Source organism: Rhinatrema bivittatum, chromosome 12, assembly GCF_901001135.1.
Source record: "Rhinatrema bivittatum chromosome 12, aRhiBiv1.1, whole genome shotgun sequence".
NCBI classification, from domain to species: Eukaryota; Metazoa; Chordata; class Amphibia; order Gymnophiona; family Rhinatrematidae; genus Rhinatrema; species Rhinatrema bivittatum.
The window spans coordinates 21,150,783-21,168,490 of NC_042626.1; the positions used below are offsets into that span (position 1 = coordinate 21,150,783).

The window sequence follows — 17,708 nt, forward strand, 5'->3', positions numbered from 1 at the left end:
ATGTTTTATTTTACGAATTACTAGTTTGCGCACGCCGGCCAACTGCCGGCGCATGCTTCCCCAGGACAGCAGTTAATGGCCGCTGTCCTGGCCGGCCTCTGCCCTGGCCCACCCACACCATGCCCCCTGGCCCACCGCTTTATCATTTTTACGCACACGGCCGTTTTAAAATTCGGCCTTTAGATTTTAAGCCTAAAAGAGTATAAGGTGAATTTTAAAAGCCTGGCTGCATATCAATCGGGGGATGCGAGAATAGGTTGGGCTCAGGCATGGCAAGCAGATTTTAAAAGGTACCTGGATAAGCGCATAAATGCCACAGCGCATACATCTCGAAAGTTTTTTAAAAAGGGTGGGGCATGGACACGGTGTGAATGGGGCATGGGCGTTTCGGGGCATGAACCTGAGATGTGCACATAAATAATTACACAATCCCTGCCACATACCTTAACTTCTGCTGTGGATGACATGTAAGTTAAAAAATAAAGAAAAATAGGCAGATCTGCGGAGTTTTAAGGGTTGCGGATAACTAGGGGGGGGGGGGGATGAAGGCTATTAAACTAGGGGGGTTTGGAGGACCTATTTCTTAACTAGGTGAACTGGGGATGAACTGATAAAATTGGGAATAGCGTCACATACACCCCTTTTAAAATCCCCCGATTTACACAGTGGAAGCAGCATTTGGGCACACATGTGCACACTCACTTAAAATTTGGCGCACATGTGTGTGCAGCCAGGATATTTTATAACATGCTCGCATATATGCGCGCAAGTTATAAAATAGCCGCTTTCCTGGGTATGCACCGATGCACGCGCGCACATGTGCATCCGGGCACCGGTTTGAAAGCTACCATTTCTGGTTGCAAAGGGCCAGATTTATTAAGGGTTTTCCCCCATGTACACAGAATGGAAATAAAAGCCTTAGTAAATTGAGCCCTGAGTCCTCATAACTTGGTTCATTCTTAAAGAGATGCTCTAAATATAAAATTTTATATACCCTTAATGAATGTGCTATGTTTAATATTTTGGAGGGTACAGATCTTGCAATAATTTTTTAAGCCCTTTATTACATATAAATACACAAAGCATGTTCTTTTTATCATTGATCCTTGCCATACCCATAAAGTGGCCCTAGGTAACTTGGAGGCATTGGAGGGTACTATAGCATACCCTCATTTATAGAATTACTTTATTTTGTAGTATATACAAGTTTATATGTTCTAACTGGAGAACTTTCCATGTTGTAGCTGCCATTCTAGATGACCCAATGGAGTGTAGCAGAGGAGAAAGATTATCTATATCGCTTGCAAAGGATCACATAAACCGAGTCCCAGAGCGGCTGGGGAAGGCTAAACTGGAGGTGGATATCTTTGAGCTGCTGAGAGACAGTGAATACGAGACAGCAGAAACCAGTATGTACAGTCCATTACTACTCTGAGACATGTAGAAGGGCAAGTCTGATTCAGTGTACCTTGGGTTTAAATACTGTGGAAAAAGTAGTGAGTGTGTTGATAGGGACAGACTGTGGAGAATGGGGGCATATAATTTGAAGTTAGATAAGCCCAGATACTATGGAATTAACAGGAACAGAAACTAGAGAAAGTTGAGTCAGAGGAGGATGATACTGTGGAAATTAGATGGAGACTGCGCTCTGGAAAGTGGAAATGGATAATCTGAGGTTATTCTGAAACAGCCTGCATGGCAATTCAGTCTGCATGGACAATGCACACGTAGAGTTTACCGCATATTTTCAAAGTGAACTTATGTAATGTGTATAAAGTTATTTTGAAAAAACTTGGGTAACTGGATGAGTACATACACACATTCACTTTCCTAAAGTTACACATTCTCTTCAGGGAGCATAACTTACGCGTATACATGGAGGTCCGTATTCAAAGGCTTTTAGCTGGATAACTCAGATGTTATCTGACTAAATGAAGATTTGGGCACTTATCCGGCTAAATTCTAGTCAGATAATAATTTAGCTGGTAGAATTTAGCCAGATAAGTTAGGAGCTGAGTTAACCAGATTAAGTTATCCGGCTAACTCTGATATTCAGCCAGGTAATTTATTCAGCTGACTCTGGTTGGCTTGTAGATCTGTCCTAAATTCTGGTTAACTTTAAGACAGCCAGCTACATTCAACACAACTGAATATATCTCCAGACTTAGCCGGTTACGTTTATCTGACTAATTTTGCTATCTGTACCGTGACTGAATATGGACCTCATAAATTCTTAGATTAGAAAGTATGATCTTAGATCTCCACCCCTGGAACGATTCTGCTCAGTTTGCATAAAATTATGCATGTAACTGGGTTAGGTGCATACTTTTACTTGCTCTCAGCCCCAGGCTATTTTAGTACAACCATTTTCATATATAAAACTGGGTTTTAAGTGCATAAGTGGCTTTGAAACTTACCTCCCTGTGGAAATAGGTAACAGATAATTAGAAGAGGGGATGGCTTAGATTTAGGAGAAGACACTGTGGGGTCAGATAGTGTGAAGTTAGTAAGATCAGAGACTGCGGATTTAGATAGGCAAGCCACTGTGACAGTGGGGGAAGATACTGTAGGGTTGGATTGGCAGACACTGTGAGTTTAAAAGGAAGCAGACACTAGCAGCAGAGGGAAGATACTGTAAGACATTGTGGGATTTGGAGGGGGCAGATGTCTATGGGATCTATACAATGTATTTGAACAATGTCAAAATGATGGTATACACATTAACCTTTGTGCTATATTGTTTCCAGCAGCTCAGTAATCCTTATCTATAATCCTTATTTCACTTTGGAACTACCATTTATGATCCATCTTTCAGTGTGCCAGATTCTTCCAAAGGGGGTAGTGTCTGTTCTGGGACCATCCTCAAGTCCTGCATCTAGTTCCATCATCAGCAACATTTGTGGAGAGAAGGAGGTAAGCTAGAATTCAGGAAAGAACCAGGGGTGTGCAACTGATTACCAATTATTTACATTTTAGAGGTTTGGGTTTTTTTCATTTTATTTCATTTCTTTTTCCATTTTTGTGCATGCAATATGCAAAGTGTGTGTCTAAAAGGCAAATAGCATGCACAGAATCAGTTTTTCACACATTAGGGGTAATTTTCAAAAGGATTTACATGTTTAAAACTAGGGTTTATAAGTGTAAATGAACTTTATGCATGTAAGTGGGCTGTTGAAAACTGCTACTCTATATGCCATTGAATTGTCAGCAGGTCATAGACACACAAGTGCACTTTAAGCATGTAAAAGGCTTTTGAAAATTGCTATGATAGTATGTTACATTTGTATGCAGAACCCTTTTGAAAATTACCTCCAATAATTGCATTTTACGCACACAATTTACAAATTGTGGGGTAGAGTTTCAAAGAGTTCTGCGCATAACCCCAAAAACCTGTCCCTGTGCATGCCGAGCCTATTTTGCATAGGCTCGGCGACATAAGCAAGCCCCGGGATGCGAGCATGTCCTGAGGCTTTGAAAAAGGGGTGGGAAGGGGGCGGGGTAGTGGGCGGGGTGCCGGTTCGGGGTCGGGAAGGGGGCGTTGGCATGGGCGGGGCACTGGTCCGGGGGCAGGACCGAGGCCTCCGCACAGCGGCCCGGCCGGCACACACAAGTTACACCTGCCCAGAGGCAGGCGTAAATTTGAAAACAAAGGTAGTGGGGGGGGGGGGATTTAGGTAGGGCTGGGGGGGCGGGTTAGATAGGGGAAGAGAGGGGAAGGTGGGAGGAGCGGAAGGAAAGTTCCCTCTGAGGCCTCGGAGGGAACGGGGAAAGCCATCGGGGCTCCCCTAGGGCTCAGCGCGCGCAAGGTGAACAAATGTGCACCCCCTTGCACGCACCGACCCCAGATTTTATAACATGCGCGCCGCTGTGTGCACATGTTATAAAATCGGGCATAGATTTGTGCGCGCAGGTTTGAATATCTGGCCCTGTGCGTATAAAACAGAAAACAAAACAAATAAAAAATAAAATGAATTTTTTGCTTTGAAATGACACAAAACAAAACCATCTGTTTCACTGTATTTTTCATGTCATTTCAAAACAAATGCATATCCCTAGAAAAAAATCTCTTTATTTCTACTCACACTCATTTTGTCTCTCTGCCTGTTTCTCACTTTTTATCTTCTTTTCAAGCTCTCACTCTGCTTCTCTTTCCTTTTTTTACTCGATTGCTAAAAATTATCTTATCTATATGTTTTACACACCATTCCCTTTTCTGCCATCCTCTAGCACTTTCACATCCAAAGGAGAGTTTTAAATCACACCTTAGAGCTGTATGCACCAGACATGAATTTTCTTTATTATTTCATCCTAGTGAAAAGTAAGACCATGCAACAGCCATCTGCTAAATGCTAACCTATCCTGCAAATCCTCCAAAAACCTCAGGGACCACAAATATGAATGTGCAATAATCCAATACAAATGAAGATATCCAAGAATAAACTCAAAGTATCCAATTATTTTAATGCAGTTTATAGAGTTAAAATAAAATAACTTTCTCTATGACTCTTTCTATTCCATTAACTGATTAACTCTGGTTGCAGCAAACCCTAAACTCTCAGATGGAGAATTATCAGCACTCACTCCAGTGAAAGCTGGAGTAAGAAACAGGTTAATAGCAGTTTAGCACTCTTTCTGATCTTGGTTCCTAACAGAGCATCTTCTCCTGCCAGTGATGTACTCATCCCCTAAGGAGTGCGGTTGTTTGTCACTGGCTCATTCTCTCTGGATGTGTTAGTAATGGAAGCAGAGAGAACCTGACACTCTCTTAATGAAACAGAACCATAGGTTTTCTATCCCTACCTTGTCCTCTGGAGCTTCACATAATGTATTAAGAAAGAAAAACATATGTTCCTAGTTTTCTGCTGCTGTCCACTGGAAGAACTAGCCTGTTACTGTCATTAATATAATGTACCATAATGATCACTGCTTTTCTACCCTCTGACTGTCCTACTGTACTGTAAGGCTCACTTCTCTGCTTCCCTGTTATAGTCATGGGCTGTACTGTTAAGTCTTTTCTTTCTTGACCTTTTCTGCCCATCAGTATAGTAAGAATCCCTCTTTTTCTGTCCTGCCACACTACCATAAGGGTCATACTGTACTGCAAGAGTTATTCTTGTCAGTCATATTACATAATAAGGGTCATCTCCCAGTTCTTTCTGGCTTTGCAACCATCATATCATACTGAAAGAGTCACTTTTTAAACTTTTCACATTATTCTATAAGGATCATGTCTTTCTTCATCTGTCATGGTTACGCTGTATCGTAAGGGCCACGCCTCTCCTGCCCTGTCCCTCTCACTTCATACCATTATCAGCATATATAATTATCTATATTCTCTCTGCTGTAGGTTCCGCATGTTAAGGTTGCTCCAGAGGAGTTTCTGAAGTTCCAGTTTCAGAGATTTACAACACTGAATCTACATCCCAGCAACACAGATGTCAGCGTTGCAGTGGCCACACTTCTTCACTTCTTCAACAGCACCACTGCCTGCCTCATTTGTGCCAAAGCAGAATGTTAGTTTTTCTTCATTTGTTCTGTGCTATGTATTGTTTGGTTTCATGCTGAAAGATGCTCTGAATGCAATGGATCACAGACCTGTAAAAACAACTGTATTTCTCTTTCTTGGACATGTGCTAAAACGTTGCTGACTCTGCCCACCTAATATGTCACACATAGTTCTCATGGTGCACGGGGACTTTAGAAATTTTGTAAATTGCAAAGAATAGGGCCAAAACTAAAGTCAGTATTCAGACATTCTATAATCTTAAAAACTGAATGCACATGTGGGAAATTACTGAATTAGTGCAACAGCACTTGAACAAACTAGGGTCTGATTTCCAAAGGCTTTTGTCCCATTCTGCCTCTATGAGAAAAAGCTTGTAACTCAGGCCTTTAATTTTTAAGCCTAAAAAAATACCATTTTATTACTTTTAATTTTAAGATTTAGTTTTTATTATAACATACAAATATTAAATATTAAAATATTTTATTTTGTGGGGTTATTTCACTTTATTTAAATTTATATTTTTTGTAGCATATTTTGTTTTGTTTTTTATTTTTATATTCACTTGTTTATTGAGGAGCAAAGGTGGACAATACGTGTCTCCTGTTTTACACTTTTGCTTAGACACATAAATGAAAAACATGATGGCAGATAAGAACCACAAGACAGAGCTAGTCTGCCCATTCTCTCTCCTTTTACATATATAACACATTAATAATGGCAGAAAAAGACCAAATGGTCCATCCAGTCTGCCTGGCAAGCTTCTTAAGGTAGTAACTGCTGCTCCATGCAGGTTACCCCTAAGTCTTATGTTAAGGGTAGTAATATTAACATTAAAACCAAGCAACTGTCAAACTCATAACAAAATTACTGCTGGCAACATTTTTACATGATGAGCAACTTCTTGATGATTCAGACAATGCTGCTTGAATGTGCTTTGCTTTTGGATGTAGCTGTAGAAGCGGTCCTGTGCTTTGTCCCTAATGTCTGCAAATCAGTACCCCAGACCGTAAAAGTCAGGGCCCAGAGTTTGTTGCCATCTGAATCAATTTCTCCTTTTTTCCCCCACCGTCAAAACAGAGAGCGATGTTGCCTTTGTGTCAAAATCATGAAAGCTGATTAGTTAAGGGTAGTAATCCCCATGCCTTCTGTTAGGGGGAGTAGGTGCTGCTCCATGCAGATTACACCTATGCACCCTTTTCTTCATTTCCACCTCTACAGTTTAGGGATTCACAGTGTTTATCCCATGTCTTTTTGAATTCATTTACTTTTTCATCCTCACCACCTCCTCCAGAAGGGCATTTCAGGAATCCATCACCCTCTCCATGAAAAAATATTTCCTGATGTTGGTTTTGAATCGTCCCCCCTGGAGTTTCATTTCATGACCCCTAGTTCTACAGTTTGCTTTCCAATAGAAAAAGTTCAAGGATTATGAATAGAGTATGGTGGTGTAGTACTACAAACTCTGGGGGTCATTTACTAAGCCGTGATAAGAGTTGGGGATGTTCATTCGTTTCCTCTGATTCGGCGGTACGTGCATTCCTTGCCGATTTGATAGTACACGCGGGAAAATTGATAGATATATATATATATGCATGTAGTTTTAATAATGAGATACACACATACTATCCATTTTCCCGCGTGTACTATAAAGTCAGCAAGGTATGTGCAGACCGTCAAATCGGAGGAAACAAATGCACATCAAAAACGCATGAAAAATCTATTATGCAATATACCCATATCGCAGCAGTATCTCACAATGGGGCCGATGTAATAAGCTGTGGTAAACCTTACACAGGTTTTTTGGTGCTAACCGTATGCATGTATTTAATAACATATTTAGCACAGAAAAAATGCATGCACAAACCTGGGTAAACAGCTGCGGCTGGTTTAATGTGAGTCCATGTAAATGGAATGCAAAGGAGGCAATTAACTATTCACAAACAATGAAGATCCTCACTGGCAGGGAGAAGGGTTAATGTGAGTTTATTTATGTCAGTTCTTTAGCACCTGGGTCAGGGCAGGAGTTAAGTTTAAGTACATGTCTGAGATACATAAGCCATGCCAACTCTCCTGCATATCTGACTACATATACCTCAGAGTAATAAGCCATGCCAACTGTATACTTCTGATTGCATATTTGCCTTTACCCACACCAACGACATAAGAGAAATGAACGGGTGCTTTACCTGTGGAAGGTATACTGTGTGCCCTGATCTCAAAAGAACCCAAAAAAGTTAAGTTATCTTTGGGGTGGAGTTTTATTTCTAACAACGTACCACATGTACTTCATCTTTTGTTGTCTTTGATCACTTGCCTGTTTTCTAGGTTTGAAATGAACTCTGCAACATTTCTATTAGCGCCTATAATTTAATGTGTGATTTTCCCGCGGCTGTCTGTAGCAGGGTTTACGCAGGTACTGGCGCATGTATTAGGTAGTCCATGCATTTTTTTTGCCTATATCTCATTTTCATGCCGTTTCCTTATTACATCCCACAGAGGTGCCTGTTTTTGCTGCGTGTGCCAAAAAAAACCATGCTGAAAAATAGTGACAATTTTACCGCGATTCTTATTACATCAGCCCCTATATTTGGCCTTTAAAAAATTCCCTAATTAGATTAACTGCTTTGCATGCATTTGCATGCCCGCATTTTGAAAAGCACGCAAAGCAACTAATCCATAGTTAATCCTAAGCAAATAAAATAACACGGCTTGTTGCAGCTGTGTTATTTCCCTGAAAAGTTACATACGACTCAGGAGTGCATGGGAAATAAATACTTTTTTAAAAATTATAAACTGTTCCCAGGGGGCACTGGGACGCTAATGCATCTGGATGCCTCCGGCCTGCTTCTTAAAGGGCCGCATAGCCTGGAAAACCCCCTCCCACACACAATGTGCCAAAATCCCCACCCCCACCTACCTGCAGCACCAGTAGAGGTGGCCCAGTAAGGGAAAAAGTTAAAAAATAGATCAAATAGTCATGTAGTAACACCCCACCCCTTCCTAAAACCTTCCCTTTTGTCAAATGTCAACCCCCCCCTCCAATGCAAACACCTCCCCACACTCCAGTAGCAGCCTCCCCTGAGCCTCCTTAACATACAGTATATTCCCAGGTAGTATAGTGGACTCCCCATTCCCTTTTTACAGAACAATATTCCCTGGTAATCTAGTGGACCCCACTGCCCCCAGACTCCTCTTACCTTAAAATGTTACCCTGGCTGTTCAATGGGGGCCAGGGCAGCATCCCCATCTATTGGACTAGCAGGGAGAATGTTCTGAAAACCCGACTGACTGGGAGGCCCTGCACTAGATTGCCAGTGAGTATAGTGTATGTTGGGGGAGATCCAGGGGGGCTGCTACTGGGGGTGTGGGGGGTGTTTGGATTGGGGGAGGTCAACATTTGACAAAAGGGAAGGGGTGGGACATCATCGCACGACTATTAGATCTATTTTTTAAATATCTTCCCCTGCTGGGTTGCCCCTACAGGTGGCAGAGAGGGTGGACGGAGGTCTACCCAGACCTCCAAGGGGGCACTGGCACATTTGGTTGGAGTTGTTCTGGGCCAATTGGCACTTTAAGACGATGGAGGGGGCCAAATATTGCGGGAAATATCCCCTACTGCAATATTTTTCCTCTCCTGCGATAAAATGTCGTGGCATAGTAAATTACCCCCTTTATTCGATCTCCTACTTTCTGCTCACTTCCCTGTGACAAGGGATCCTCTATGCTTGTCCCATACTTTCTTGAAATCCTTACTGGTTCTTGTGATAATTTCTCCAAATGGGTCAGTTTTGTGCACACCATGACAGAAATGAACTTCACTCATAAACCAGCATATGCTGGATGCAATCTAAATCTCTAAAAGTTACCATTAGTGCACCTTCCTAATATCTGCATTCTGCCACCATCCTTTATGAAAATGCTTTACATTATTCCTGAGCCCATTCTCCTCCAGTCTTATTACATGACCACTTTTTCAGTGAACAACGATTGCCTTTTGTGCATTATTTATACACAGCGTATTTAAATGTCTGTACATGAAGGTTGACTATACACATTCATGCAGTCTATGTGTGCATACTACACATGTGCAGATAGTCTATGAAAAGCCAGTGTTGGTTGTATTTGTAATCATGCTGTAAGTTGTGCAAATGTATGCTGTGGTTGTGTCCATACTGGTATCGGACTGACTCTGTATGTCTGTACATGTCTATGCACCTGTGTATCTCCTAGGGTGTTGTGTAAAAGGGCAGTCAAGAGGAAGCAACAACAGGAACAAGGTGTATGCTTCTAGTACACTTTATTGAACATACACAGATTTAAGGCCCCTGGTCCTGTAAGAGAGTTACTTCTCTCCTTAACTAGTTAATAAAAGCAGTCTTTATCCCTTATGTCAGGGCATTCAAATCCAAACAGCAGCAAAAGAAAGCCCTCACCAAAATAGCAGGGCTGAAGGGAGCCATGCTGGTTCTCTTGAATACGATTAATTAAAGATGAACTGTATAAGGAATGATGTATATATTGACACTTAGCTCAAAAGGAACATCATCAATGTAACTGTGTTGTTAGGATGTGACACCTCATATTTTATGTGGAGCCTCTCAATACTTTTCAGAGGGTGCTCTCGTTAAGTCGTTTTTCAAGCGTTAACCATGATATGTGGACTCGGTTATACGCTGTATGGACTCATTGATTTTATAATCACTGGTGTCAGCAATCCCTGATCTTAAAGCAATGGATTTGCGAACATGAAACAGAAAAAAAATTTTTAAAGAATTTTTTAAGGTTAATTATGCGATGGAAAGCGTTCACTTATCGTATTCTGCTGAGCGTGCATGGGTGACAGCTTTTTTTCACAAACACCGGTTTAAACCCGTATGGACTCATTGATTTTATAATCACTGGTGCTTTAAGATCAGGGATTGCTGACACCAGTGATTATAAAATCAATGAGTCCATACGGGTTTAAACCGGTGTTTGTGAAAAAAAGCTGTCACCCATGCACGCTCAGCAGAATACGATAAGTGAACGCTTTCCATCGCATAATTAACCTTAAAAAATTCTTTAAAAAAATTTTTCTGTTTCATGTTCGCAAATCCATTGCTTTAAGATCAGGGATTGCTGACACCAGTGATTATAAAATCAATGAGTCCATACAGCGTATAACCGAGTCCACATATCATGGTTAACGCTTGAAAAACGACTTAACGAGAGCACCCTCTGAAAAGTATTGAGAGGCTCCACATAAAATATGAGGTGTCACATCCTAACAACACAGTTACATTGATGATGTTCCTTTTGAGCTAAGGTTCTCTTGAATAGCCTTTACCAATCTCCAAGACAGGAAAGCAGTAGGACAAACTCATGTAGAAGACATCATTTTCCTTAATCAGGAGGTTGAGGAATTGGCCACGGTGCTATCTGCCTTAAGAATAACAAACCTGTCTGCAAGCCAGTAGAAGTGGACACAGCCTCCATTTCTTGGGTCTTTCTTATACAGGGGCATTTTTCGAAGCGCTTTACCTGGTAAACTGGTGGCCTAAAAACTGCTCTTGCTTAATCTAGCTAAGCGTATGTAGTCTTCTATAGCCTACATACTTCTAGGTGCCGCGGACTGTGAGGAGGAGTTTCCAGAATCGTGTTTAAGATGGGGAGGACAATAACACACAGACCATAATTTCATATCTACAATTCTTAATTTCCATTGTAATTTTTCCAGAACAAAAAAGCAGATGCAAAGTCAGCAATGCTTTATACCTGTGGACAGTGTTCTAAAGGAAGGTATGCATGCACTTTCCCTTTGAAAATTAGGTACAAGGTACCACGGATTTGAAGATTGCCCCCATATGTAAGGAAGCTTCAGACCCACCCAGTTCCCTGAACTCCACCCAGGATCCCCCCATCCAGACTACATAGCTGACATTATAGCTATTATAAATAAGATGCTCTTACTTTCCTACTACTTCAATATATAGCTTGCGGTAGCCAATACTTTAAACCCTTGAGCTCCAGATCACCTTGTGCAGGGTATAATCATCCGTCACAGTGTAACATATTGTATCTCTATATGCACAAGTAGCTTTGATCCTTCAAACATTGTGGACCCTGGGTTGAACTGTGGAGGTAATTTTCAAAGGAGTTACATGTGTAAATGTAACATATTATCATAGCAATTTTCAAAAGCCATTTATGCACATAAAGTGCACTTACACAAGTAAAACCTATGGATAATTCAATGGCATATATTATAGCAATTTTCAAAAGCCCACTTACTGGACTAAAGTGCATTTACATGAGCAAAACCCAGTTTTAAATGGGTAAGTGCTTTTGAAAATTAGGTCCCATGTTTCAGTGTTTGTGGCAGGACACTAGCTGGTCAGTTTCCTGCATAACAGAAACTGATCGTGGTATAAGAGTTAGTGATGGATCTTGGAAATACGGTGGTGAGATTGCCCCTCTGAGGGGATGGAGAATTATATGGTGCCTTTAATTGGAAAGCTATTGTTAATTTCTTTTTTAGGCCTTTTAAACTTGGAGAAGTTGCTGCGTCAGTTCCTCATCTCAAAGGACTGTCTTTCAGTCCGGATGCTGGACGACAGCCGGGATCCCACCCCACTCCTGAAAGAGATCCGAGATGACAAGACAGGAACAATCATTGTCTATGCCAATGCCTCCATGTCACACACCATCCTGCAGAAGGTGAAGTGACAGACACAGCATTTATTTTATTTAAAAAATGTATATTCAGCCTCATTCCAAGCATTCACTACTCTGTTTATGTGGGGAACATAAGGATGTTAGCAAATGCTTTGGACCTAAGGATACATGCACCCTGTTCCTAAGCACTGCAACAGCTGAGCACATATTTATTTATAGGGTCAGAAGAAGCAGCACAGCCCATAGCAGACGTGCCAAGAATACCTCCAAAGTTAAGAGAGAAAAACTCAAGCTTTTGACTAGTGCTTATTTTTAAACCAGTGAGGGTGAAGTTAAGTGCTGAGACAGTGGGTTTATAAACTGTTGAGGGAAGTGTATTTACTAGCCATTAAAGTTAGGGATAGCAAAAGTTCATACTCTTCTCAGTCTCGACCTCAGTTAAGAGGGTGATTTTCAAAGGCATTTCCACAGGTAAAATGGTGCTTTTCTTGGGGAAGTGAGCTATTGTAAAACTGCATCACATGTGTCTGGAATGCAGCTACATTTATCTGAACTGAGCAGAGGCATGCCTGGGGGTGCGTTTGGGAAGGGGTTGGCACTATGCATATAATTCTGCATTTTTAAATGTATGCATGTAAAGTTTCCCAAAAACTTTCTGCATATAAAGCAGCTGGATAATTTTCAAAGCACATAAGTTAACTTAGAAAACTGATGTGACTGATGCATATATTTGCATCTACTTTATGCAGTCTGTTGCAAAATTACCCTCAGGGATGGTAATTTTAAAGTGGGCGCATAAGCACCCATTTACATATGGGCATGTAGGCAGATGCGCTGAAATTTTATATCATGTGTGCAAGTATGTGCACGTTATAAAATAGGCTAGAGGTCTAAATGTGTGCTCCTTATTTTAAGTCTGTATCAGGCCGATACAGAACAGTGCGCTCCGACAGAGCGCACTGTTAGCCTGCTATTGGACGCGTGTTTTCCCTTACCCCGTATTCAGTAAGGGGAGGAAAACGCGCGTCCAACCCGCGGCACCTAATAGCACCCTCAACATGCAAATGCATGTTGATGGCCCTATTAGGTATGCGTACGGGATACAGAAAGTAAAATGTGCAGCCAAGCCGCACATTTTACTTTCAGAAATTAAATTTCTTCCGGCACCGGGAAAGTGCACAGAAAAGCAGTAAAAACTGCTTTTCTGTGCACCCTCTGACTTAATATCATAGCGATATTAAGTCGGAGGGCCCGAAGAGTAAACAAAGTAAAAAAAAAAAAAAAAAATTTGAATTCGGCCCGCGGCTGTCGGGCCGAAAACCGGACGCTCCATTTTGCCGGCGTCCGGTTTCCGAGCCCGTGGCTGTCAGCGGGCTCGAGAACCGACGCCAGCAAAATTGAGCGTCAGCTGTCAAACCCGCTGACAGCCGCCGCTCCTGTCAAAAAGGAGGCGCTAGGGACGCGCTAGTGTCCCTAGCGCCTCCTTTTACCCAGATTTACCGCCGGACCTAATTTAAATACTGCATCACGCGCACCGGCCCCTCACCGGTGCGCGCGCCGGGAGAGCGGGCATTCGCCCGCTCTCCCGCAGACTTTACTGTATCGGCCCGTATGTACACAGTGAGGAAATGTTGGCTTTGAGACGCACAAGTGAGGGAATTTTATAACATGTGCACATCCAAGACATGACCAGTTTCACCAGTTCATCCACCAGTTTTCCAAATCTACAGTTAAGTCTTCAAGACCTGTCGGGTTCTTTATCCTGCACTCCTCCCAGTTAACTGAAACCCCTCAATAAGATCATATGTGGCTAGAAATTGCTTTATACTGACTTAAACCTCAACCATAGCAGAAGTAAAGTTGCGCTGAAATGGACCTGGACATGTGCCCATATGCGTACAGACATGCGGGCATATCTTTTGGCCCCCTCCCAGAATGCCCATGCCCCGCCCACATTCTGCTCCTTTTTCCTGATGAGAGATATTCGCGCATCAGTACTTGCGCGTGTATGTGGCCAATTTATAAAATTGAATGGGTGCGAATAAGCAATACAAGCACATCCATCTGCCGGTTTTGATATTCATATCGCTTTTAAAATTCACCTTTAAGTGTTCAACCTGGTATCCTGCATGAATATATTATGGGGTAATTTTCTAACTGCCTGTGTTGGTGCAAAGTTTGTGGGTAATTGTTATCTGCGGACTTTGTCCACATTTTCAAAGTGAAAGTATGTGCTTCATCAGAGATACCATCTCTTTCAACTTATCACCAAATTGTCCCATAAACAGGGTACATCTGTGAGAAGATCTTGCACATCCTCTCAGAGGCTACTCGCCTGCAGCCATGAGAGCCCTATGAAAGCAGCCAAAGTCCTCGCCAAAGCATCAAAAGCTTCATATATGGAACAGATAAGGTGCCTCTCACATTCCTCTACACCTTTCACTGTGTGATGAAAGTCCACCTGTTCTGTGTCTGACAATTCTGTCAAAGGTTTTAGCTTCCGGATGTATTTGCGCAAGTAGAGCTGGTGAGCTGCAATCTGGGTACTCATCATGGAACCCTGGAAGACCTTTTTCCCCAAACACACCCAACACCTTCGGGTGCTTCTCAGGGGATGTGTTAGAGGTATCTTGAGTGCAGTTTATGCTTCAATGCTGATTCTGTCACCATGAAGTGATGTGGCAATTGGACTACCCAAAATCCCAGGGTGACTTGAACTCTACACTTCAGATTCAGTTTCCAAGCTACCAGAAGACACAATGTAAGTGTTTACCACAGCCTCACCTGAAGGTCCTGGATGAGTTTGTGAAATGGGAATCTACTTGGGGGTTAAAAGAACTGGAGACATCTGTTCTTGGGTCTTTACTTTCCTAACACTGATAGCCACTGTCTTTGCCAGCTTATCCAAAAACCTGGAGTAGCAGAGATCCTCCAGATGAGAGGGATGCTGAGACAAGTCAGGTAGGGGATCACATGGGATTCCCTTGGAATCTTCCTCCTGATCACAGAACACTAAGCCATAACTCTAATAATGAAGGCAACTGAGGAAAAATCCAGAAGGAACCCAGAATGGACGGAGCCCACTTCTTCCCCTTCTGATTTGTGAAAGGGCTCTCCTAGAAAAGAAGAATTCCTCACCTCAAGGTGAGAATTTATTCCCAACACTAGAAGTTCTTGCAAGGAAATGTGCATCGGCATGGAACTGGAGCAGCCCCACTATACAGGGAAATTTCCTCCATCTTGAACAGGAGAGGTTCTAATCTCCCTCTTCAGTCTTCAGGTTCTAAGGAGGCAAAGAAATTCTTCACTAGATCCAAAAGCTGGGCTCCCACTACTGGAAAGACATCCTCTTGAGATATCCAGATCTGCTCATTTTCACTCAGGGCTGCCACTAAAGCTGAAAAGGAACCTAGCATCACAGCAGTTTCACCCACTTCCCAGGCTCACACCAAAGCTTTGGGCTCTTACCAAATGGCGCCTTCCTACGGTTTCCATCTTCCAGAAACGGTGCTTCTGGTCCTGGGGGACATCAGATCATAGATGTAGCAATTGGAGGACTCACGATTAGGGGGCCCAAGCAAAAATAACAGATGGCGTGCATATCTGTGCTGGACATCTTACACACACAGATGCAGGCCTTGAACCTGCTTATCACAGGCTTCTTGGCCTTGGACTTCCACATACTCTTTGACATTGTTTTATGATTTCTAGTTTCTGTTTTTCTGGGGGGTTTTTTAGAATTTACAAAGTTATCCATCTAAATGGCAAAACAGCCATATTCAGACACTTAACTGACTAAAATTTAGCCAGATTAAAAAGGGGTGTTACAGGGGCATCCCAGGGAGGTGTTGAGTTATTCGACTAACTTAGCCGAATATCGCTTATATCTGGCTAAGTTATCTGGCCTTGTGTGCTGGATAACTTGCTACTTATCCGGATATCTTCAAAAGATATTCGGTAAGTAGCATTTTTTATTAAAAAAAAAAAAAAAAAAGAACTAAAGGGGCCTATTGCCCGATTTCCTCTCTCCTCCCATCTAATATTAAAGTTGCCCTATCGACCCTTGCATCCCCCCACACCACATCTCATAAATACAAAAAGGTTCCAGATTGCTGTGAGCCATCACTCCACCCAACAAACCCCTCCTCAGATTAAAGTGTATAACCAAGTCCAGGCCCTCCATTCCCAGCCCCTCCACAATGTTAACTAGGACCTGCACCCCCAACTCCTGCTGGATCCTCCTTCCACTTCCCAAGACCTAAAAATCCTGGCGCGGAGTAGAGTCTAAACTTACTCGCTCCCAGCGAGGTCCAGTGCAGTTTATATCAAAGCTGTGCTGAAACTATACTCAGTTTACACTTCCAGCGCTAGAAGGGTAATAAACTGAGTGTAGTTTATGCTTCCAGCACTTTCAAAAGCTGCACTGGACCTCGCTGGGAGCAAGTAAGTGCAGACCTCGTTCCTGGCAGGGAGTTTTAGGCTTTGGGAAGTGGGGGGAGGGTCCAGGAGGGGTTGGGAGTGCAGCGGGGTCCTAGTTAACATTGCAGGGGGGGGAGGAATGGGAGGCCCTGACCTAAGTTAAACATTTTAATCTGAGGAAGGGTTTGTCAGGGGGTGGGGGGATGGATAAGTAGCAACTTATCCATTCACTCATGGCTGGATACCTTAAAAATCTAATCAGCTATATTCAAACACAGTAAACTAGGTTTTTAAGTTATCTGAGTACTTGTTCACTAAACAACCTACTGAATATTGGCCTCTACAAGCTCTGTTTGAGGGGCTGCGAGGCAATGGCAGAAAAATTAGAAAGCAATAAGGCAGGTAGGCGCACTAGGTCCCAAAAAGTAGAAAACAATTTTTAAGAGAGCCTTGGACACGTCCATGTGATAGCTTGGACACAGAAAGGAGCTCATAAGGCAGTGTGCATGTGCTAGCAGTGCAGGGTTTAGGCCAAAGCAACACAAGCACATGCCTAGGGCATCCCAAAACTAGCACTCCCCATGCCATTCTCTAATTTCTGGGTGCAAAACACCCCAATTCCTGAACCTCTGCCTATGGACACCATAATTTTAAATCCAGTTCTAACAGCTAGATCCATGTCAGCATCATCAGATGACATTATCCATCTGTTATTTTATTTATTTATTTATTTATTTAGTTACTGTTTCCTCAACTCAAAAGAGTGATGCAAAGCAGGTTACAACAGTAAACTTTTACAACTGTCGCATAAGAAAATATAAAAACACAAAAAAATACTAATTACACATTCAGTGGCATTATGGCTAATTCATACTTGCTTGTCGATGGAGAAAAGTGTTTTACTTGAGGAAATGGCTTTCAAAATTACCCTCCCCGCTCAGTGGAGATTTCCACTAATTTCAGCTATTTCAGAGCTTATCTGACTAAGGAAAACCAAGTTGTGTTTTTTCTACATTTGCAATCAAATATATGAGCCCTAAAATCAACTTTTCATATGTTTACTGTTGATAACTGTTGGAAATGTGTGAATGAGAAAGAATGTACTCTGATTTTCCTCTGATATGTATAT

The 17,708-nt window shown here is 42.2% G+C and overlaps 1 protein-coding gene across 1 annotated transcript in view; it reads left to right on the forward strand.

Moving 5' to 3' along the window:
- GRIK4 (glutamate ionotropic receptor kainate type subunit 4) overlaps positions 1–17,708 on the forward strand; it is a 252,360-nt gene that overhangs the window by 151,466 nt on the left and 83,186 nt on the right. The window contains exons 4-7 of the mRNA XM_029572271.1: positions 1,245–1,409; positions 2,816–2,913; positions 5,348–5,513; positions 12,024–12,202. Of these exons, the coding sequence (XP_029428131.1) occupies positions 1,245–1,409; positions 2,816–2,913; positions 5,348–5,513; positions 12,024–12,202 (608 nt within the window). The remainder of the gene's footprint in view (positions 1–1,244; positions 1,410–2,815; positions 2,914–5,347; positions 5,514–12,023; positions 12,203–17,708) is intronic.